General features: G+C 42.9%; 1 protein-coding gene across 1 annotated transcript in view; it reads right to left on the reverse strand.

Moving 5' to 3' along the window:
• Positions 1–24,415, reverse strand: part of LOC109921568 (probable E3 ubiquitin-protein ligase HECTD4) — a 126,527-nt gene that overhangs the window by 61,230 nt on the left and 40,882 nt on the right. Inside the window, exons 12-16 of the mRNA XM_048611736.1 lie at positions 22,050–22,178; positions 8,507–8,631; positions 6,306–6,459; positions 3,840–3,949; positions 1,931–2,138 (exon numbers count right to left, since the gene is read on the reverse strand). Of these exons, the coding sequence (XP_048467693.1) occupies positions 1,931–2,138; positions 3,840–3,949; positions 6,306–6,459; positions 8,507–8,631; positions 22,050–22,178 (726 nt within the window). The remainder of the gene's footprint in view (positions 1–1,930; positions 2,139–3,839; positions 3,950–6,305; positions 6,460–8,506; positions 8,632–22,049; positions 22,179–24,415) is intronic.

Here is a 24,415-nt window from a genome sequence, read left to right on the forward strand (position 1 = left end):
CCCGAAACGTCAGCCTCTCTGCTCCTATGATGCTGCTTGGCCTGCTGAGTTCATCCAGCCCTGCACCTTGTTGTCCCATGATTACCTGCTTCTCTTTTATGTATCCTGCTCATTACCTCCTCAAAGAATTCTTGTACATTTGTCAGGCACAATTTCCCCTTCATGAAGCCGTACTGACACTGCTTGGTTATTTTGCATTACTACATGCTCTGCAATTACATCCTTTATAGTAGACTCTATTTTTCCAAGAAGCAACATTAAGCCAAGAGACCTGTTGTTTTATCTCCCTCTCTTTTTATTTTGTTACACCGGCAGCTTTCAAACTCTCTAGCTCTAATCGAGAATCTAAGGACTCCTGTAAGATTACTACTAGTACATCAACTCTCTCTGTAGCTACTTCCTTTAATATCCTAGGATGCATCCCATCAGGTCCAGGAGACATCAGTCTTTAGTCCCAATAGTCGCCCTAGCACGTTTTCTCCAGTGATAGTTATTGTATTTATTTCCTTTCCTCCTTCTGCTGTCCACATTGATATTATTTGCAAGTTTATCTTTGCAGTTTAATTTTCTCTTTTTTTCGTTGTCTTTCATTGATTTATTAAAAATTTCCTAATTCTCTGGTTTAACACTAATCTTTGCCACATTGCTTTTTTTTTTCATTAAAACTAACACTATCCTTAACTTTATGGTTAATTACAGTTGGCTTATCCCTTCCTAGAATCCTTCTCCCTCACTGGATCTTTGCTGTGAGCCATGAACTATTTTCTTAAATGCTGCTAAACTCCTTTCACAGCCCACTCTAGCCAGCTCTGCTCTCATTCCTTTGCAATTACCATAATTTAATCTTACCACAGTCGTTTCAGACCCAAGTTCCTCCTTCTTACAATGAATATTAAATTGCACCATATTATGACCACTGTTTCCTAGGGGATCTGTTACTCTGACATTTATTAAACCCTCCTCATTACACATCACTAAAATAGCATGTTTGGATCTACAACATTGCTCAAGGTAACAGCCCCAAATACACAACAGGAACTCTTCATTACAGCTTCCTCTACCAATGAAACTATCCCAATCTACGTGAAGATTAAAATCGTCCATGCTAATGTATTGCTTTTGTTACATGCCCTCATTATCTCCTGATCTATTCTCTGTCCCGCCACTTAACTACTGTTGGAGGGCCTATAAACTACTTCTATCCCTTTTTACTTCTTACCTTCATTCATTTAAAGTCTATGTCTTCTGATTCAAAATCATTTCTTGCGATTGTAGTTACTCTATCCTGTACTAACAATGTTACCCCAGCACCCTTTCATTCCTGTCTACCTTTGCAAAAAGTCACACAGCCTGAATACTTAGTTCCCAGCTTTTATCTCCTTGTAATCATGTCTCCATCACGCTGTTAAGATCATACCCAATAACTTGTATTTGTGCCATTAATTCATCTATTTTGTCCTGAAGACTATGTGCATTCAAGAGTCAATTTCATTTTACTATTTTTTTACCCTTTTGATCCTATTTATTGCTGTTTTCTATGTTTGTATACTTTGTCCCTTCATGTTTCACGTTGGGTAGGATTACTCAAATAGTTGCCCTGTAATACCGCGATATCCTTTTGCTTTTTATGTCTACATTCCCTCTCTCTCAAACCCTCTCCCCCTTAATTTGTTCAAAGCTTTCTCTATAGCTTTCATTTTCAGTTTATTATGTCATTGAATGAAGCAGTTATCATTGATAATTTAGGCTGGGATTTGTAATTAGGTACCTTCTGTATGAAAAGTCAGTGCTTATAAATTGAAAGAAAATTTGATTACATACAAAAGTCACTGTATTAGCTCTAGCGCCTCCAAGCTTTACAAATAGGATTCAACCGATCTTGTTGAATGCTAAACAATTTGAATATGCAATGTTCTTTTCATTCATTTACCTTGTCATAGTCATATTGGGAGGAACAACGAGTGTCAAATCGCAGATAGAGGCATCGTGCACCAGGAATATGGACAGTCTCTTTGAATTTATAGTTGTCTCTCACAGGATGAACTGTTTCTACGGTCTTTCCAGCTGCCCATGGGGCAGGGATCTTTAAGCCAGTCAGAAAGCCAGGCTCTTCCTTTTCCTCCAGCATACGGTAGCTCCTAGTAAAAAGAAATTAATTTATCAGCTTTCTTAACATATGCCAATCTTGATTCAGGCAATCTCAGTATGATGCTAAAACAGTTCAACAGACTGACAAGCAAAAGGATAGGGATCAACAATCTCAAGCTCTGGAAGGCAGATTAGGTTACATGTTAAGAGTGGATGAAACAAACCACCCATCCAAATGTTAACCATTTCTCTTTCCACAGACGCTGCCTGACTGGTGCAGAATTTCCAGCATTTTCTATATTTACTACTGATTTGATGAAATCAAATGAGGGATGGCCTGAATTCTCAGAGAGAACACCTTATGATAGAGGAAGGTACCACATAATACTAATTAGGGCTAGGTTAATTTCCTGGAATACCTTCAATTACCCAACACATCGAGAGAAGAATTTTGCAGATGCAAAAACAAAAAATGTGTACGTCTCTGCGTTATAGGACAGCTTGTTCCTAGACAGCAACCCCTTTTCTTCCCCCCTCTTCTACCATTATTTTCTAGAGCACGGAGCTATTCCCATCAAGGGTTCCTCTAAAAGAGATTTAAAATATATGTCAACAACTTTCCAGACAACCCTACACCACTCATTAGAAGCAACTTAAATAAAACTAAAACTAAGTCTTTCCTTTCTTAATCCACAGAATCATTGAATCCCTATAGTGCATATAGAGGCCATTTGGCCCAGTGGGCTTGCACCAACCCTCTGAAGAGCGTCACAACCAGATCCAGCCCCCACCTATCCCTGTAACCCTGCACATCCTATGGCTAATCCACCAAGCCTGCATATCCATGGACACTATGGGCAATTTAGTATGGCCAATCTACCTAACCTACACATCTTTGGATGCTGAGGGAAACTGCAGCACCCAGAGAAAACCCATGCCGACATAAGGAGAACATGCAAACTACACAAAGACAGTCACCCAAAGCTAAAATCAAACCTGGGTCCCTGGTGCTATAAGGCAGTAGTGATAGTCACTGCGCCACCCATAGAAAATATAGAAATAAAAGTCAACCAAAGTTACAACCTGCATTTCCAAATAATGAACCTGCATCATATGTTAAGACACTGCACAAGAACAAAGCAAGATTTAAATACAAACATAAATGGAAACTTCAGGAGCTTTTAATAAACTGATTATTGAGTGTGTGATTATATTTGCACTTCTGCTGCAATTGACTTAGCCACAGTGATTAAGTCCCCAGAATGTGTCAATCTGGCACTGCTTGCATAAGATCACAATAAACTGTGTCTTAAATGAGCTCAAAGTGCAAAAAGGATCTACTAAATCTCCCAGACACTTTATAAACTTAAGCAGAAAGTCTACTTAAATGTTGTCAGTGTAGGTGTTCTTACCAACAATCAATGAAAAGTTTGAGCCAATAAAGTTCTGCCCATTCATGTGACCTAAAGCGTCTCGTTAAGTGCACAACGTTTCCCATCACACAAACAAGATTCACAGCAAAAGCAGTATTTGTCATCAGGTTTGCTCACTGCAAATTGAAATTTTAGCTCCCAACTCCAGATTAATATAGTGCAACCCTGCAAATATTTAGATCATACTCACAATTTTTAAATTATGATGAGTTATGTTTGTCAAACCATTTCCTTTTCAAATGCATAATAATTCCTGAAACTAAAGTGAGACAAGTGAAATTGCACCCTGTTTTTCATAATCAGATTAAAATCCATCACCTATCATCCATTGAGAGGAGCTTCCCTTTCTGGCTTTGTTCAGATCCAATGCAAGGCTCATCAGGAATCTCCGTGAAAACGGGTGCTTGTATTTTCAACAGCAAAGCAGTCTACACAAGAGAACAGGATAGTGAGCTCTACATACCAGTAACGACTGCAAATCAACCAAACAGCCATAACTTTAATCATCTGAAAAATGAATGATTTAGTCAACCTACAAAACAGATGGCAGTTTACTCATATCAAACATTTAACTAATTTTACAAATACAAAACATAAGGAAGAAAGACAACCAAACTGCATAATGATCAGATGTGGATTCATCTCACTTTTTTTGAAAAGAGACAGCCTAAGAGTAAGGGGAAAAAGTAAAGCAAACGGAGAGCACAAAGTTCCATCAGCTGGTTAGCAAGTAAAATGCAAACGTCAAGCAACTATCATTGCTGACAAGGCAATTCAATGTGCCGTTGACATTCAAGAGCATTGCCTTGTTAATTCCTGCATCCTCTACATCCTTTTATTTTGCGAAGGGTTTAAACCATTGATGAAAAACATAATTGGTCCAGTAACGCAAATAATGTAACAGCAGTCGCAGGTTAACAGTTGGGAAATTCTCCAAGTTACTCTTTACAAATAAAAATCAGACTGAACACTGTCCATTTGTCGGGAGGAGTACAACTTCAACACCCAAATGCCCATGGGATGCCCTGTGACATCCTGGACAAAGCCTGCTTGATTGCCCCTTCCACCATCTTAAATATTTAGCCCCTCATAACTGGTGCACAGCAATATGCAACCTCTAGCACCACTTGCAAGGTTCCCGAGTCACACTATTTTGACTTGAATCTCTATCCCAATTCCTTTAATGTCAAATCCTGGAACTCTCCTCTAAACAGCAATAAGTGCATGTATACCACAAGGACGAATCACACGGGAGGTCTGGCAACCACCTGGAAACCAATATCCATTTCAAGCCCACCGACTCCCACAGCTACTTAGAATACACCTCCTCCCACCACCTTCCTGCAAAAATGCCATCCCCTATTCCCAATTCCTTCACCTCCGCCGCATCTGCTCCCAGGATGAGGCATTCCACTCCCGTACAGCTCAGATGTCCTCGGTTTTCAAGGACCGCAACTTCCCCCCTCAGAGGTCGAGAACGCCCTCGACCGTGTCTCCCGCATTTCCCGCAACTCATCCCTCACACCCCCTCCCCGCAGTAACAACCAAAACAGAATCCCCCTCGTCCTCACGTACCATCCCACTAACCTCCGGATCCAACGCATCATCCTCCGACACTTCCGCCATCTGCAATCCAATCCCACCACCAAAGACATTTTTCCCTCCCCACCCTTATCTGCTTTCCAGAGGGACCACTCTCTCCGTGACTCCCTTGTCCGCTCCACACTCCCCTCCAGCCCCACCACACCCGGCACTTTTCCCTGCAACCGCAGGAAGTGCTACACCTGCCCCTACACCTCCCCCCTCATCCCCATCCCAGGCCCCAAGAAGACTTTCCACATTAAGCAGATGTTCACCTGTACATCTGCTAATGTGGTATACTGTATCCGCTGTTCCCGTTGTGGCTTCCTCTACATTGGGGAAACCAAGCGGAGGCTTGGAGACCGCTTTGTGGAACACCTACGCTTGGTTCGCACTAAACAACTGCACCTCCCAGTCGCGAACCATTTCAACTCCCCCTCCCATTCCTCAGACGACATGTCCATCCTGGGCCTCCTGCAGTGCCACAACGATGCCACCCGAAGGTTGCAGGAACAGCACCTCATATTCCGCTTGGGAACGCTGCAGCCCAATGGTATCAATGTGGACTTCACAAGCTTCAAAATCTCCCCTCCCCCTACCGCATCCCAAAACCAGCCCAGCTTGTCCCCGCCTCCCCAACCTGTCCTTCCTCCCACCTATCCCCTCCTCCCACCTCAAGCCCCACCCCAATCTCCTACCTACTAGCCTCATCCCGTCCCCCCTCCCTGGACTGACTTATCCCCTCCCTAACTCCCCACCTACACTCACCTTTACTGGCTCCATCTTTGACCTGTCTGTCTCCTCTCCACCTATCTTCTCCTTTATAGATCTTCTATCCGCCTCCCCCTCTCTCCCTATTTGTTTCAGAACCCCCTTCCCCTCCCCCATTTCTGAATCTTTCTTCTCTAACTCTTTTGTTCCATCCTGGAAGGAATGCGGATTCTAAATGATTCAACTTAGCCTGATTTACTTCTATTGAACAAAAGGTATGCATAACAGGTCTGGAAGAAGACAGGAAACAACATAAAATGGAGATAAGCCAACAAATTACTAAACATAAAAAGAGGTGGTTTTAAAAAAGCAACTGGAGATTAGAAACATTTTGCAAGAGATATGCACTTTTACTTTAAAGTTCAAATACATGGTCATCATAAATGTAGATTTCAAAACAGATGAAACTTTTAAAGAGCGTTTTTTTTTTACCTGGCTAGTGTAGAGAACCAGTTGAACGAGCTGTGGCATGAGTGCATCTGCCATGACCAGGGTCTGCAAGTTTGGGTGCATCAAAGAGGTTAGCAGTACTGGCAGCAAATGACCCAACATAGTGGCCTTAGTAATCTGTTCCAAACCCTTCAGCCTGCAGTGAAGAATTAGACATAGCTTATTCATAACCAAATTGAACAAAATCAGAATTTTGCAAGAGCACGGGCAAGTGCACCCACAAGAGGCACAAATCGTGCGCAGGACCAGCTGCGGGGCCAAGAAATCCAACACAGCTGTATTAGCTCTGAGAGATCCGATCTCTACGTTGATTAAACTAGTTCTCAGCATCACGAAACAGATATCGACCAGTGTTCCAGGAGTAGGGAAGGACAAGTGAGGTTAAGAAGAGTTGCTTCTGAGAATTAACCAGCATCCTGAAACTCACTTCATTTTATCGGTCAATAATACAAATGTTCCACGCATAGTAACAGGAGTCGACTGCTAATCCATTGAATCAGCACCTCTATTTTTGATATCAGAGGCAGCCATCTTGCTAATAACAAGAATCCTTTTCTCTACGTGCCTGAATAGCTAATCCAAGGCATCTTTCTAAAGATTTTAATTGACTTTGCAGCTATCAATCCACATTTCTGAACTTTTTCCTTGATTTGCTGTTAACTGACCTAGTTTAAATGCTACGATTGCGTTTCCTCGCTCTCAGCATCCCTGTTATGTAAAGAGAGGTTTTCCATATATTCACCCCAAACAGTTTACCTCTTGGCCTTCCACAGAATCATACCAGTACGGAGACGGTCCTTTAGCCCAGTCAAACCACCAAAACTATGCTAAACCTACTAGCCCCACGTATCAGTGCTTGGCCCATAGTCTTGAATATTATGATATTTCAAGTGTTAATCTAATTATATTTTAAAAGTTGTGAGGTTACCCACCTCAAGTACCCTCCCAGATACCCCACCGCCTGCTAGGTGAAAAATGTTTCACTCAAATTCCCTCTAAACTTCCTGCCTTTCATCTTAAAAGTGTGCCCCCTTGTTATTCACCCTTCAAGGAGAACACTACCTTTCCATTCACCTTGTCGACGCCCCTCAATCTTATACACCTCCATTAGGTCCCTCTCTCAACCTTCACTAACAACCTGAGCATATCAAGCCTCTTTTTATAGCTAAACTTCTCCATCCCAGGCAACATTCTGGTAAATCTCCTCTGTAACCCTGACAGTGCAATCACATCCTTCCTAGTGCGGCAACCAAAATTGCACATAGTACTCCAGCTGTGGCCTAACCAAACTTCTGTACAGCTACAATGCAAGTTTCCTTGCTCTTATAATCTATGCCTCCACCGATAAAGGTAAGTGCCCCATGTGCCTTAATTACCTTGTTAACCTGTCCTGCTACCCTCAGGGATTTGTGGTTAAGCACCTTCTGTTCCTCGGAGCTTCTTAGTACCCAGTAGTGTTAGTCCATGTTTACCAGGTCTTGCATCCCAAGTCAAATTATTTGTCCCAATTCTCGTAAATTGAGTGCACAAAAAACCAATAGATCTACTATTCTAGTTTCTGCACAAAACATTCACATCTGTAATTTAAAAACTAAACTAGTTGCACAAAACTACAAAATTAAAATTAACTTCATGTCAGTTATCAATGTACACAACAGTCTAAGCTGATGAGCAATGATGCCACAAACTAATTTACAATTAAATTTAATCAAACGTACATCTCCACCAGAGGGCACTACTAATTAACAAATCTATAGGAGTGACCAAATTAGCCATAAATGCAATGGGACAGTTAATAATGCATTTAAATTAAACTCAATATCACCAACGGCTATCATTAAAAATAGTATTTTTGGTCAAAAAGGCAACCATTCAATTAGGAAAGTAAATAAACCAATGTCAGAATGTAGACATGGGCTGAAAGACTATCTTCCCAACCACAGACAAGATTTTGCATCATTTGGTGCAACTTGTGTGCAGTATTAACTTTGACACGTGTGAATACATATCTAAATGATGGTATTGTGATGCTTTATTCAAATAGATGTAGGATCAGACAATTGTTAACAAGCTAAGCCACCGAACTAAGGCTTTTGGAGAAGGGACATGGGGAAGCAACAATGAAACATACCCCATATAATCATGAAATACACAAGTCAGGTTAAAATGATAGCTGTACTGACCTATGCTCTTTGTCAGCCATTTCACTGTTAATAACAGATGTGGTGACGTGCTGGAGTTTTTCAAGTACTTCATCACATCCTCCTAGGATTTTGGTAGCTAGCGCTAAGATACTGGTTTGGAGTTCCTGCAAATAAAAGAAAGCAGATGAGTCACTTCGGATGTATAACTATAGCTACACTTTCTACAAAAGGAAGCAACAGGGCAACTGCAACTCAAGCACAAAAGCAACAAAGTCTGTGGAATAAATCAGAATTTCACTCCATCAGTTGGAATTAAAAATAAAAGATGCAAATGCAGTAAAAATGGAGCGGCTGAATCTTAAAACAAATTTAAGAAAACTGAATCTTGCTAACTCTGTCAGCTGTGTTGCCTGCTGTGACTCTGAGCCACACAGCTATAGAGGTTTCAATATTCAGTGTGTGCTTTATTAATGGATTTCAACAGAGATGGCAGTCAGCACTAAATGGTCTTCATATGAGGAATATGAAACATTAGGTAAGTTCCTGTTCTCAATTAGTTTGTGACAGCACATAAGTGGTTTAGTGAAGGAAGATATGGTTTAGGCTGCCTTGCTCCGAGAAGACTGAACAGTCTGTTAACACGATTTTAAGTTACAATTGAAGACATCTTGGCTAAGATACTCATACAATATCTGGTATCTCTAGGATAGACTCACTGCCACCAATCCTTCTTACTGGTATTAGTCTAGGCTATTGATATTTTGTGGGGAAGGATGTCCACATGTTGTCTTAAGCAGAAGATGGTTTCAATCCTAATGAACAGAAAATAGATTTATCACATATTACATTAAAATTACATGACTGTCTCTTGTGAACATCTGACTCAAATAAGTGCAAGTTCAAATTGCAGCGACTCTGCTCTCATGACAATGGTAACAAGCACAAAGGACTTAAGCACTCTAGAAATTTTTGAAGAACTGGTTAACCCCTCTCAGGAACTGGGTTTCATACCCTGATGAGCAGAGCCCATCTCATGATGTCAGTTAACTCTTTCTGATCCTAATTGCCTTATACAAAATATACTAGAGAGATTATGACAGCCATACAATAGTCAACTCAGCAAGACTGAATGCATTCAGGAACTGCAAGTTAAAAACAGCAGTGAGCTCCGAGTCACCAAAAGGACAAAAATTAATAAAAAATTCAGATACTGTTTTGCTTCTTCTTTCATCCACTCAGCTATTTTTGTCCACCTCCTCAAATAGCCTGCACACAGGCATCTACTAAATGTTCTAGCTGGCTGAGGGGGCAAAATATGAAAAGTATTTGACTTAGAACCTTCTATGCAGAGGGCACAGTTAAATTCCTCAGGCAGCATTTTATGGACAGCATACAGGAATGTTCAGATGGACACCACATGGGTAATGCTTCCCAAAAACTTGGGCATGATAGTCTTCATTATCATGCTGTACCACATTCTCAATGTAAACTTTTCATCTATCAACATGTGCTTGCTTTAACTGAAAAAAAAACTACAGTAAGTTCCCATTTTAATCTGTTCTGTTGTAATGTCAGTTGGTTAGATACTGGGGCCCATATGCCTGTACAGCATTAGGAATGTAGGATGTGACCTGATCAGCACCAGCGTCCGTCTCATTTGTTGCCAATCCTCTGGTCCATGGCTTCACTCACCCACATGCAGATGACTCATTTGCAGCTTCTGTCACTCAATGGCCCTCACTGTCACTGCCATTCCTCTAGTTCACAGCCTCTGCCTGAGCCTCCCTGTCACAGTATAACTCGAAAACCGAAGTTACTTCTGCCTCCTGCTGCTCCTTTTCAGAGCCCTCATGATGTCTGGTAACAGGTAGAACCCATACGTGAGTGCAAGCAAGAAAGGAAGAGCAGGTGAGAGCATGCATGTCGAGGCAATGGCGAGGCAGTCAGTCAAATGTATTGAGAGCGAGAGCGCACGGCGAGTCAGTTGAAGGTAGAAATCAGAGATTGGGAGAACGTACATGATCAAGGAATAGTAGAGGCTGCGAACTGGGGAATCAACGCAAGGAGGATCCTGTCAGGGAACTGGATATGTCACAAGAGCGGGTGTGTTTGAGCAGGGGGTGTTTGAGCAGGAAAAGCTGCGGGCAAGATGCAAGTAGAAAGTTACTATATTTGTTTTTCATTTTTTGAATTTATTTTATGAAAATTTATTTCAGTCACCAATATAGAAATTTAGCAAAGCAAAGCATTTCAAATGATAGTCAGAGTTATACAGCATGGAAATACATCCTTCGGACTGACTACGCCCACCAGAATCTCAAACTAAACTGGTTCCAGCTGCCTATGCTCGGCCATTATCCCTACAAACCTTTCTTGTTCATGTACTTTTCCAACGCATCCACTCGTTCCTCTCGAAGTTCACTCCACACATGAACCACGCATTGTGTAAAGCAGTTGCCCTTCACGTCTTTTTAAATTCTTCTCCTCTCACCTTAAAAATATACCCCCTAATCTTGAACTCCCCACCCTATGGAAAAGACACCTGCCATTCACCTTATCTATACCCTTCATGATTTCAAAAACCTCTAGAAGGTCACTCCTCAACCTCCTACACTCCAGTACAACAAAGTCCCAGCCTATACAGCCTCTCCTGACAAGTCAAACACTCTATTCCAGCAACATCCTGGTAAATCTTTTCCGAATCCTGTCCAGCTTGATAATCTCCTTCCTATGTAGACAGTATTCCAGAAGAGGTCTCACCAACATTCTGTACAATTTCAACATGGAATTCCAACTCCTATACTCAAAGGTCTGAGCAATGAAAGCAAGTCTACTAAATGCCTTCTTAACCATCCTGTCTACAGAGAACAGAGAACAGAGAAAATTACAGCACAGGAACAGGCCCTTCGGCCCTCCAAGCCTGCGCCAATCCAGATCCTCTATCTAAACCTGTCGCCTATTTTCCAAGGATCTGTATCCCTCTGCTCCCTGCCCATTCATGTATCTGTCTACATACATCTTAAAGGACGCTATCGTGCCCTCCTCTACCACCTCCGCTGGCAACGCGTTCCAGGCACCCTCCATTTTTTGCAGCAGCAGCAGTGGGAGAATTGAGAGCGAGGACCAGGGGGCTGCCAGGAGGCAAGTTCTTCATTTCGGCAGTGGAGCTGAGTGGGAGCAGTCGAATTGCGCTCTCAGAATGAGAGTGAACTGATATATTTGGGCAGTGGCTAAACCAGAGACACGACACATGTAGTGTCTCCCACCCACCCTCCTTCTCTGACCAAAAAAAAAAACTCTGCTGTGTTGATGAGATAAGTGTTTTTCTTTTTCTTTTTTTTTTTTTAAAATCGTGTGCTGGTAAGTAGTGATTTGGTACAAATTTTTTTCATTTCATTTATCTAGTATTTGATATTATATTAGGACTAAGCTAAGCTTAAGAGTAAAAATGGCAGGAGATCCCAGACCCGTGTTATGCTCCTCTTGCTCAATGTGGGAGCTCAGGGATGCGGCTGATGTCCCTGACTCCTACACGTGCAAGTAGTGTGTCCAGCTGCAGCTCGTTAGACCGCATGACAGCTCTGGAGCTGCGGATGGACTCACTTTGGAGCGTCCGCGATGCTGAGGAAGTCATGGACAGCACGTTCAGCAAATTGGTCACACCGCAGATTAGGATCACTGATGGAGAAAGGGAATGGGTGACCAAAAGGCAGAAAAAAAAAGCAGGAAGGCAGCGCAGGCGTCCCCTGCGGTCATCTCCCTCCAAAACCGGTATACTGTTTTGGATACCGTTGGGGGAAGATGGCTCACCAGGGGAAGGCAGCAGTAGCTAGGTTCATGGCACAGTGGCTGGCTCTGCTGTACAGAAGGGCAGGGAAAGAGTGGAAGAGCTATAGTCATAGGGGATTTGATTAAAAAGGGGAGTAGATAGGCGGTTCTGTGGTCAAAAACGAGACTCCCGAATGGTATGTTGCCTCCCAGGTGCACGGGTCAGGGACGTCTCAGATCGACTGCAGGACATTCTGAAGGGGGAGGGTGAACAGCCAGCTGTCGTGGTGCATATAGGCACCAATGATATAGGTAAAAAAAGGGATGAGGTCCTACAAGCAGAATTTATGGAGTTAGGAGTGAAGTTACAAAGTAGGACCTCAGAGGTAGTAATCTCAGGAGGACTACCAGTGCCATGTGCTAGTCAGAGTAGAAATGAAAGAATAGGCAGGATAAATGAGTGGCTTGAGAGATGGCGCAGGAGGGAGGGGTTCAGATTTTTGGGACTTTGGGACCAGTTCTGGGGGAGGTGGGACTATCACAAATCGGACGGTCTACACCTGGGCAGGACTGGAACCAATGTGCTAGGGGCTGCTTTTGCTAACGCTGTTGGGGAGGGTTTAAACTAATGTGGCAGGGGGATGGGAACCAAATGAGGTGGTTAGTGGACAGTAAGGAGGTAGTAACTAAAGCCTGTAAGGAACTAGATAAATGAAGTCAGTGTGGCTAAGGGGAAGAGTCGGCAGAGAGCAGATGATGAACGCAGAGGGACAGGTGGTCTGAGGTGCATTTGTTTTAATGTGAGAAGTGTAGTAGGTAAGGCAGATGAACTTAGGGCTTGGATTAGTACCTGAGAGTATGATGTTATTGCTATTACTGAGACTTGGTTGAGGGAAGGGCAAGATTGGCAACCAAATATCCCAGGATATAGTTGCTTCAGGCGGGATAGAGAGGGAGGTAAAAGGGGTGGAGGAGTTGCATTATTGGTCAGAGGATATCACAGCTGTGCTGAAGGAGGGCACTATGGAGAACTCGAGCAGTGGGGCAATATGGGCAGAGCTCTGAAATAGGAAGGGTGTGGTAACAATGTTGGGGCTGTACTACAGGCCTCCCAACAGCGAGCGTGAGATACAGGCACAAATACGTAGACAGATTATGGAAAGATGTAGGAGCAACAGGGTGGCAGTGATGGGAGATTTTAATTTTCCCAATATTGACTGGGATTCACTTAGTGTTAGGGGTTTAAATGGAGCAGAATTTGTAAGGAGCATCCAGGAGGGTTTTCTAGAGCAGTATGTAAATAGTCCAACTCGGCAAGGGGCCATACTGGACCTGGTGTTGGGGAATAAGCCCAGCCAGGTGGTTGAAGTTTCAGTAGGGGATTACTTTGGGAATAGTATTCACAATTCCGTAAGTTTTAGGACACTGATGGACAAAGACGAGAGTGGTCCTAAAGGAAGAGTGCTGAATTGGGGGAAGGCCAACTATAGCAAAATTCAGCAGGAGCTGGGGAATGTGGATTGGGAGCAGCTGTTTGAGGGTAAATCCACATTTGATATGTGGGAGGCTTTTAAAGAGGGGTTGATTAGAGTGCAGGAAGACATGTCCCTGTGAAAATGAGGGATAGAAAGGGCAAGATTAGGGAACCATGGATGACAGGTGAAATTGTGAGACCAGCAAAGAGGAAAAAGGAAGCATACATAAGGTGTAGGCGACTGAAAACAGACGAAGCTTTGGAAGAATATCGGGAAAGTAGGACCAATCTGAAACGAGGAATTAAGAGGGCTAAAAGGGGTCATGAGGTATCTTTAGCAAAGAGGGTTAAGGAAAATCCCAAAGCCTTTTATTCATACATAAGGAGCAAGAAGGTAACTAGAGAAAGGGTTGGCCCACTCAAGGACAAAGGAGGGAAGTTGTGCGAGGAGTCAGAAAATGAGTGAGATTCTTAATGAGTACTTTGCGTCGGTATTCACTGAGGAGAGACATATGACGAATGTTGAGGTTAGGGATAGATGTTTGATTAGTCTAGGTCAAGTCAGCATAAGGAGGGGGGAGGTATTGGGTATTGTAAAAGGCATTAGGGTGGACAAGTCCCCAGGTCCGGATGGGATCTATCCCAGGTTACTGAGGGAAGTGAGAGGGGAAATAGCTGGGGCCTTAACGGATATCTTTGCAGCATCCTTGAGCACAGGTGAGGTCCCAGAGGATTGGAGAATTGCTAATGTTGTCCCCTTGTTTAAGAAGGGTAGCAAGGATAATCCAGGACATTACAGACCTGTGAGCCTGATGTCAGTGGTGGGGAAGCTGCTGGAGAAGATACTGAGGGATAGGATCTATTTACATTTGGAAGAAAATGGGCTTATTAGTGACAGGCAGCATGGTTTTGTGCAGGAAAGGTCATGTCTTACCAACTTGATAGAATTCTTTGAGGAAGTGACAAAGTTGACAGATGAGGGAAGGGCTGTAGATGTCATATACATGGACTTCAGTAAGGCATTTGATAAGGTTCGCCATGGTAGGCTGATGGAGAAAGTGAGGTTGCATGGGGCCCAGGGTGTACTAGCTGGATGGATAGAGAACTGGCTGGGCAACAGGAGACAGACAGTTATAGTGGAAGGGAGTTTCTCAAAATGGAGAACTCTGGCCAATGGTGTTCCACAGGGATCCGTGTTGGGACCACTGTTGTTTGTGATATACATAAATGGTCAGGAGGAAGGTATAGATGGTCTAATTAGCAAGTTTGCAGACGACACTAAGATTGGTGAAGTAGCAGATCGTGAAGAGGACTGTTGGAGAATGCAGCAGAATATAGATAGATTGGAGAGTTGGGCGGAGAAATGGCAGATGGAATTCAATCCAGGCAAATTCGAGGTGATGCATTTCGGAAGATCCAATTCAAGAGCGAACTATACGGTAAATGGAAAAGCGCTGGGGAAAAAACTGATGCACAGGCAGATCTGGGTGTTCAGGTCCATTGTACCCTGAAGGTGGCAACGCAGGTCGATAGAGTGGTCAAGAAGGCATACGGTATGCTTTCAGTCATCGGACGGGGTATTGAGTACAAGAGTTGGCAGGTCATGTTACAGTTGCATAGGACTTTGGTTCGACCACATTTGGAATACTGCGTACAGTTCTGGTCGCCACATTACCAAAAGGATGTGGATGCTTTGGAGAGGGTGCAGAGGAAGTGCACCAGGATGTTGCCTGGTATGGAGGGCGCTAGCTGTGAAGAGAGGTTGAGTAGATTAGGATTATTTACATTAGAAAGACAGAGGTTGAGGGGGGACCTGGTTGAGACCTACAAAATCATGAGAGGTATGGACAGGGTGGATAGCAAGAAGCTTTTCCCCCCCCAGAGTGGGGGGACTCGATTACTAGGGGGTCACGATTTCAAAGTGAGAAGGGAAAAGTTTAAGGGAGATATGCGTGGAAAGTTCCTTACGCAGAGGGTGGTGGGTGCCTGGAACACGTTGCCAGCGGAGGTGGTAGAGGCGGGCATGATAGCGTCATTTAAGATGTACACAAACTTCAAAGAATTGTGTGTGTGAACCCCTCGGTCTCTGTTCCACAATACTACCCAAGGCCCTACCATTAATTGTATAAATCATGACCTTATTTGTTTTATCAAAATGCAATACTTCGCATTTATCCAAATTAAATTCCACCTGCCACCCCTCAGCCCACTGACCCAATCGATCAAGATCTCTTTCTAATCTTTGATAACCTTCTTCACTGTCCACTATACCACAATTCTGGTGTCATCCAGAAACTTACTAACCATGCCTTCTACATTCTCATCCAAATCATTTATACAAATGACAAACAAAAGCAGATCCAGCACTGATCCCTGTGGAAGACTGCAAGGTATAATGGATTTTTATTTGGTTAGAAAGGTCCTGCACAACCTAGCTACAACTTTTACGTTTGTTTTAATGGGATATTCTTATTTCCACGAATTTGTTGCACTTTTCAGCAACAAACTACAATATTAAGTGATATTGTCGGATACACATGGAGGGCAGCAAGTCTCGTATAAAATACAACAAATAGTTAAATGTAGTAGATGAGACACTGTGCGGCTGACAGTTTAAATTTCTGACAATTCAGCAGCTCTGCTGCACACTAACCACAACCTCCCACAGCAGCACTTATTATTGAACAGAAGTGGAATAAAAATTTAAACGCATTACTGAAATATTAACACATTAATGCCTGAATGAAAACGTAAAAGCTCTCTGTTCAAAAAGGTAGGCTTGATTCTTTTCCAACCACACATAAATTGCTGCAATACGAGGAAAGTAGCTACAAATCTGCACATTTGAACTTAGAATTTGAATTTGTAATAAATAACGTGGAATGCGGACATGAAAAATTCTTTCATTTCGCCCAAAGCAAAATGACTTTAAAACCCAACCATTTTGACTTGAGAGCAATTTAAGTGAATTTTAAACTGTTTTAACTTAGTCTGATTACACAAACAAATATTTTGAATAAATCACAACATATTACAAAACAGAAAGCAAAGCAGCAGAACAATTACTGTATAAGACATTATTACAGACAGAATGGAATCGAATGGTAGTTATTGCTCTCAGTGAACTTCAAGGTTTTGAATACTTTCACAAGTTATATCGCATTCCACATAAGTGAACAATGGAAGATGAAAAAAGGACAACTATCCAAAATCATCACTATCCCCATTTAAAATTGCACAATAAAAATTATGGTGGATCACTCTTGCCCTAAACGTTCTCTCTGTCCGTAATCTTGCTCGTAAAACAAGATGCAACTTGCAGGACTTTTGAAATTGCTTCAATAAAATTAATTGGCTATGATACGTGGCAAAATTTTGTGCAAAACGTAAAGCAGCTTTTTGAGAAAAGGTTTGGTGTGGGGCTTTTTTACAACAGTTTAAAAAATACTCTCAACTTTCCATTGACTTTGTCATACTCCGAATGTGCAGTCAATAAAAATAAAAGACATAATTGCTTGAAGTTAAATAAAAACAGAAATTGCAGGTCAGTTAGTATCTATAAACAAAAATAATAGATTTCAGATAGCCAAGTTAATTTTAGCAGTTAGCTTAGCATTTTTGGTGGTGAAAATTTTCAAGTCTGTAATTAAGGGTGAAATTACATATTCAGATTTTTTTCCCCCCTCTTCATTTGTGGGACGTGGGTGTCGCTGGCTGGCCAGCATTTCTTGCCCATCCCTAGTTGTCCTCGAGAAGGTGGTGGTGAGCTGCCTTCTTGAACCGCTGCAGTCTTTCTGCTGTGGGTTGACCCACAATGCTATTAGGGAGGGAATTCCAGATTTTTGACCCAGCGACTGCGAAGGAACGGCAATATACTTCCATGTCAAGATGGTGAGTGACTTGGAAGGGAACTTGGAGGTGGTGGTGTTCCCATATGTCTGATGCCGTAGTCCTTCTAGATGGAAGTGATCGTGGGTTTGGAAGGTGCTGTCTGAGGATCTTTGGTGAATTTCTGCAGTGCATCTTGTAGATAGTACACACTGCTGCTACTGAGCATTGGTGGTGGAGGGGGTGGATGCTTGTGGAGGTAGTACCAATCAAGCGGGATGCTTTGTCCTGGATGGTGTCAAGCTTCTTTAGTGTTGTTGGGGCTGCACTCATCCAGGCAAGTGGGGAGTATTCCATCACACTCCTGATCTGTGCCTTGTAGATGGCGGACAGGCTTTGAGGAGTCAGGTGGTGAGTTACTTGCTGCAGTATTCCTAGCTTCTGGCCTGCTCTTGTAGCCACTGTGTTAATGCGTTTGAGTCCAGTTGAGTTTCTGGTCAATGGTAACCCCCAGGATGTTGATCTTGGGGGATTCAGTGATGGTAACACTGTTGAATGACAAAGGACGGTGATTAGATTCTCTCTTATTGGTGATGGTCATAGCCTGGCATTTGTGTGGCGTGAATGTCACTTGCCACTCGTCAGCCCAAGCCTGGATATTGTCCAGATCTTGTTGTATGTGAACAAGGACTGCTTCACTATCTGAGGAGTCACGAATGGTGTTGAACATTGTGCAATCACTGGCGAACACCCCCACTTCTGACCTTATTATGGAGGGAAGGTGATGAAACATTGAGCATGAAGCATTGATGAAGCAGCTGAAGATGGTTGGGCATGGGACACTATCCTGAGGAACACCTACAGAGATGTCCTGGAGCTGAGATTGACCTCCCACAACCACGACCATCTTACGTGTCAGGTACGACTCCAACCACCAGAGCGTTTGCCCCTGATACCCATTGATTCCAGTTTTGCTGGGGGCTCCTTGATGCCTCACTCAGTCAAATGCAGCCTTGATGTAAGGGCTGTCACTCACCTCACTTCTGGAATTCAGCTCTTTTGCCCATGTTTGAACCAAGGCTGTAATGACATCAGGAGCGGAGTGGCCCTGGCAGAACCCAAAATGGGCATCAATGAGCATGTGCTGTCTGATAGCACTGTTGAGGACACCTTCCATCACTTTACTGATGATCGAGAGTAGACAGATGGGGCAATAATTGGCCAGGTTGGACTTGTCCTGTTGTGTGTGTACAGGACATACTTGGGCAATTTTCCACATTGTCGGGTAGATACCAGTGTTGTAACTGTACTGGAACAGCTTGGCTAGGGGAGCGGCAAGTTCTGGAGCACAAGTCTTCAGGACTATTGCTGGTATGTTGTTAGGGCCCGTAGCCTTTGCAGTATCCAGTGTCTCCAACAGTTTCTTGATATCACGTGGAGTGAACAGAATTGGCTGAAGGCCGGTATCTGTAATGCTGGGGACCACTGGAGGAGGCTGAAATGAATCATTCACTCAGCACTTCTGGCTGAAGATTGCTGCACTGTGCTGCGCTCTTCCATCATTGAGGATGGGGATATTTGTGGAGCCTCCTCCTCCTCCTCCAGTGAGTTGTTTAATTGTTCACCACCATTCACGACTGGATGTGGCACGACTGCAGAGCTTAGATCTAATCCGCTAGTTGTGGGATCAATTAGCTCTGTCTATCAATTGCTGCTTTCGCTGTTTGGCGTGCAAGTAGTCCTGTTTGGTAGCTTCACCAGGTTGATACCTCATCTTCAGGTATGCGTGGTGCTGCTCCTGGCATGCCCTCCTGCATTCTTCATTGAACCAGGGTTGATCCCTTGGCTTGATGGTAATGGTCGAGTGGGGGATATGCCGGGCCATGAGGTTACAGATCATGTTGGAGTACAATTCTGCTGCTGTTGATGGCCCATAGCGCCTCATGGATGCCCAGTCTTGAGTTGCTAGATCTGTGTGAAGTCTGTCCCATTTAGCACGGCGATAGTGCCACACGACACGATGGAGGTTGTTATGAATGTGAAGGTGGAACTTCGTCTCCACAAGGACTGTGCGATAGTCACTCTTAGCGATACTGTCATGGACAGATGCAACCGCAGCTGGCAGATTAGTAAGGATGAGGTCAAGTATGTTTTTCCCTCTTGATGGTTCCCTCACCACCTGCCGCAGATCCAGTCTAGCAGCTATGTCCTTTAGGACCTGACCAGCTCGATTAGTAGCACTGCTACCGAGCCACTCTTGGTAGTGGACATGGAAATCCCCCACCCAGAGTACATTTTGTGCCCTTGCCATCCTCCGTGCTTCCTCTAAGTGTTGTTCAACATTGAGGAGTACTGATTCATCAGCTGAGGGAGGACGGTATGTGGTAATCAGCAGGGAAATTCCTTGCCCATGTTTAACTTGAAGCCACGAGACTTCATGGGGTCCGGAGTCAATGTTGAGGACTCTGAAAGCAACACCCTCCCGACTGTACACCACTGTGCCACCCCCTCTCTGCTGGGTCTGTCCTGCTGGTGGGACAGGACATATCCAGGGATGGTGGTGGTGGTGTCTGGGACATGGTCTGTAAGGTAGGATTCTGTGAATTTGACTATGTCAGGCTGTTGCTTGACTAGTCGGTGAGACAGCTCTCCCAATTTTGGCACTAACCCCCAGATGTTAGTGAGGAGGACTTTGCACGGTCGACAGGGCTGTTTCTGGTTGTCTTTTCAGGTGCCTAGGTCGATGCTGGGTGATCCGTCCAGTTTCATTTCTTTGAGTCTTTGTATTGATTGATACAACTGAGTGGCTTGCTAGGCCATTTCAGAGGGCAGTTGAGAGTCAACCACATTGCTGTGGGTCTGGAGTCAGATGTCTGCCAGATCAGGTGAGGGTGGCAGATTTCCTCCCCTGAAGGAGATGAGTGAACCAGATGGGTTTTTCCAACAATTGACAATGATTTCATGGTGATCAGTAGATTCTTAATTCCAGACTTTTTTTGAATTCCAATTCCACCACCTGCCATGATGGGATTCGAACCCGGGTCCCCAGAACATCAGCTGGGTTTCTGGATTAATAGTCTAGTGAAAATACCACTAGGCCATCGCCTACCCTAAACAGATAAACAGAGATTGCTTCAAGTTGTAAGAATGTATGCCAAAAGGGACAACTGCACTTACAAATTTCATAATTCAATTAAAATTTATCAATAGTTGATAGAAATGTCATTGATGTATATGTGGAAGCGAAACAATAATGAGCCAATGTCAATCTCTCCATGGACCTAGAAACAGACATGCTTGATAATTCTAATTTTCCTAATTATGAACTTTTAAGATGTCATTGTCATCTTCAGAATAAATTATGGCCATTAAAGAAAAAGTTTCATGCTACGGCTTAATTAAATGTGTCCATACTTGGAGTTCATCTTTCAAACTCTTAGATTATAATTTTATTTTATCTTCTATAGGGCCCGAGCGTCACTGATAAGGCCATCCATTCCCGATTTCACTTCAGGTGATGGTGAACCACCTTCTTGAACTACTGAAGTTTATTTGGCAGACACACCACAGTGTTGTTAGAAAGGAGGTTCCAGGTTTTTAAACTCATTGAAGGATCAACGATATAGTTCCAAGTCAGGATGGTGTCCAGTTTAGAGAGGAACCTATTCATGTGGTGATATTTCCATGGATTTGCCACACTTGTTCTTGTGGGTGTTAAAAGGTCAAAGGTGTGGAAGATGTTTAATTGTTTACTAGCATTTACAGTTCCCTGAGACTACTCTAAATTTGATAAGGTGACAAAGATGGAAGGGTTAAAAAGATAACAAGGTGTAGAGCTGGATGAATACAGCAGGCCAAGTAGCATCAAAGGAGCAGGAAAGCTGACGTTTTGGGTCTCGACCCTTCTTCAGGGTTAAAAAGATTTCGTTTTTGTTAAATCAGTGACAGTATACATAGGGAAATATGTTCCCACTAGTGCAAGGATTAAGGAGGAGGGCACAGGCGAAGATAATTGGCAAAAGCAGTAATGGAGGCACAAAAAGAGAAACTTTTTTACATGGCTAGTAGTAAATGTGCTGTCTGGCAGTCCAATAGAGACAAACTCAGCAAAGGCAATAAAGAGAGAGAAAATGGGGGCAGCACTAGGCGAACTGCTCAGGGAACGAACGCAGATAGTATGAGCTGAAAGGCTTGGTTTACTGCTGCAACAATTCTATGATTATGTAATTGCAAATGTCTATTTATTTGTCTTGACTACAAATACAAGGGTTGGAAAAGCAAACTATTCTGCTCAATTAATCAATGCTAAAATTCCTGAGAATTATCCCTTCCTCTATTATACAGCTATTATGAGGAACAATGAGTATGGTATATAAAAAAATTCATGCAAGAAGCTTAAGCCTGGCAGAAAAAAATCTACTGGTCTTCATTTTTTTCACTCTTGCCTGCCAAGCCCTGCCACCAACAGACTGCATGCGGAGGATGCTATTGGAATAGAAACCTGATGTTTACCTGTACCTTCAATGTCTCCCCCTGCAGGGAGCTGTCACTATCATCATGGTCGTCAGGTTTGATGAGGACCGTGTTACTGAGGAGGTGATTCTGCACTGCCATCAAATAACGGAGGCAGGGTGATGCAACCTGTTAGACAATGGGAAAAAAGACAGGACAGAGGGCACACAAAAACATTTTGCGTTTGTTATACACAAGTAAAATACTAAAACAGTATGAAGATGGAGACAGCTATATTAACTATTACCACAGATCACAAACGACAGATCAACCCCTTCATAAGAGAGCTTCAATTTTTTTTTAAATCACCAAAACAATACTTTGCATATCTCAGCATATAAGTGGGCACCCCCTTTTTAGCTATTAAATGTTATATTTTATAATTGACTTGTTCAGAGACATGGCTACATTGCTGGAGCAGATGGCAGTTGAACAAAGACCTCCTGGATGAGAGGTAGGTACACTACCACTGTGCCAAAAGAGCCCTCTCTCAATAGTGGCCATCTTCAAATTTTAATCCCGGAAACAACAATAGCAGCTGTGTTACAAAGAATATGCTTGGGAATTGAAGATACGCCCACACAGATCTAACGAAGACATGGACAACAGATATTTCAATTCCAGAGAGAAATATAATCAGAATTGCCTCCCAAAGCCCTCTGAATCTGTTGTTAGGATAGGCACACCAACATCAACGTCCTTTCTGAAATCAAAGTCATCAACATAGAGGCACTTAGTTACTGCCAGGTTGCTGCATTGACTGATAAGCCAAAACAAGGTCTCTGCTCAGAGCTTTGTCATGGCAAGTGGTTAAGAAGGCAGAGAAAACACTGAGGAGTCACATCAAAGCGTCCCTGGAAAAAAACAACAATCCCACAGACTTACAGGGATGTATTTCCAAAATTGGAGAAGCACCCATCAAAGTACTAACCATCTTGAGCACCTCAGAAAGATGAAAACAACACAAATACCGGATGGAAGGTGTTTTAAAAAAAAAAAGCTGAATATCCAAACCAGCTGCCTCTTCAACAGCACCTGCCTCAAGTGTGGCAGTGAGGGCAGATCTAATACTTGAGTTTTCAGGCACCTCAGGACCCACAACTCTAGAGTGGAAGAATGTCATCCCTGGTCTTGAGACTGCTCAAGAACAGATATTAAAAGGAGTCAATAAACGTAATGAACTGTTTGCATCAAATGCAAGAGATAAAGAATTGGACATTTTTAAACTGCTTTCATTAAAAAGGTACCTTATATATTAATTTATTCAATAAAGTGTGCCACATTCACTTAATATGAATTACTGATGGGATTTTTCTCCCCCATTTTTAAGATGGTGACTGCCCACATTGATGGCAGTGTATGTATCAAGCCCTGGCTTTGGAAATATTTATGAAAGTTTCAAAGGTAGACTTATATAGCACAATCTGCAGTATTTTTGACACAAGATTCAAGTTGTGATTTCAAACCCTATCAATCTTACCACAAAAGTTTACAAGTGTATGATTGCAAGTTTGAACTGAAGAATTGGAGATGTATAATTCTGTCCTCATGCAATTTTGTATATTGTACGCTGATAAGATTCTATGGCAGGTGTGTGCAGGAGTTTGTAACCAGCAGTATGTTAATGGTTTTGTTAAGCATCCCAAATATAAAAACTGTTCAACTTATTGGCATCACTAAGAATGCATTTGCAGTGCAGTGGCATTGGACAATTCACATATGACCTTAGTTTGATCTTTATAAGCAAAATCAATAGGTTGATATTACTTGTTCCATCTTTGCCCCATACATAAAAAGGTTTGCTTTGCTTTGCTTTTTTTTTGATCTCTTAGTGCCAAAGAGTCGCAGGTTGCATGGTTTACACACATTGTCACACTCTGGAGCTGCAACATCCGTGAAGTCTAACATTAGAGTATAACAGCCATTGCACTGTGTTTAAGGTAGCCTCATTAAACTAACATCACTCCCTTACTACACTAACATGACCACCCAAGCCAGGAGAATGCAATAATCACTTTGCATTACATTTTCTTTCGACTGCCACAATTATCTCCACACAAAGCTTTTGTTTTCTGCTCGACAACAGGGTAGCATAGGAAAGCCACAGAAATGATCAAAAATGTTAAGCCAGTGTTCTGCTGTTCAGCAATGGTACGACTGCACTTAAGTGACAGCCTTTTGCATGTTAGATCATCTAACCAGAGAAGACAGAATATCAACACATTAAGCTAACAGCTTCATAAAAGGAGATAGTAAGAACTGCCGATGCTGGAGTCAAAGATAACATAAGTGTGGAGCTGGAGGAACACAGCAGGCCAGGCAGCATCAGAGGAGCAGGAAAGTTGACGTTTCGGGTCGGGGTCCTT

Source organism: Rhincodon typus, chromosome 24 (genome assembly GCF_021869965.1).
Source record: "Rhincodon typus isolate 14 chromosome 24, sRhiTyp1.1, whole genome shotgun sequence".
Classification (NCBI taxonomy): Eukaryota; Metazoa; Chordata; class Chondrichthyes; order Orectolobiformes; family Rhincodontidae; genus Rhincodon; species Rhincodon typus.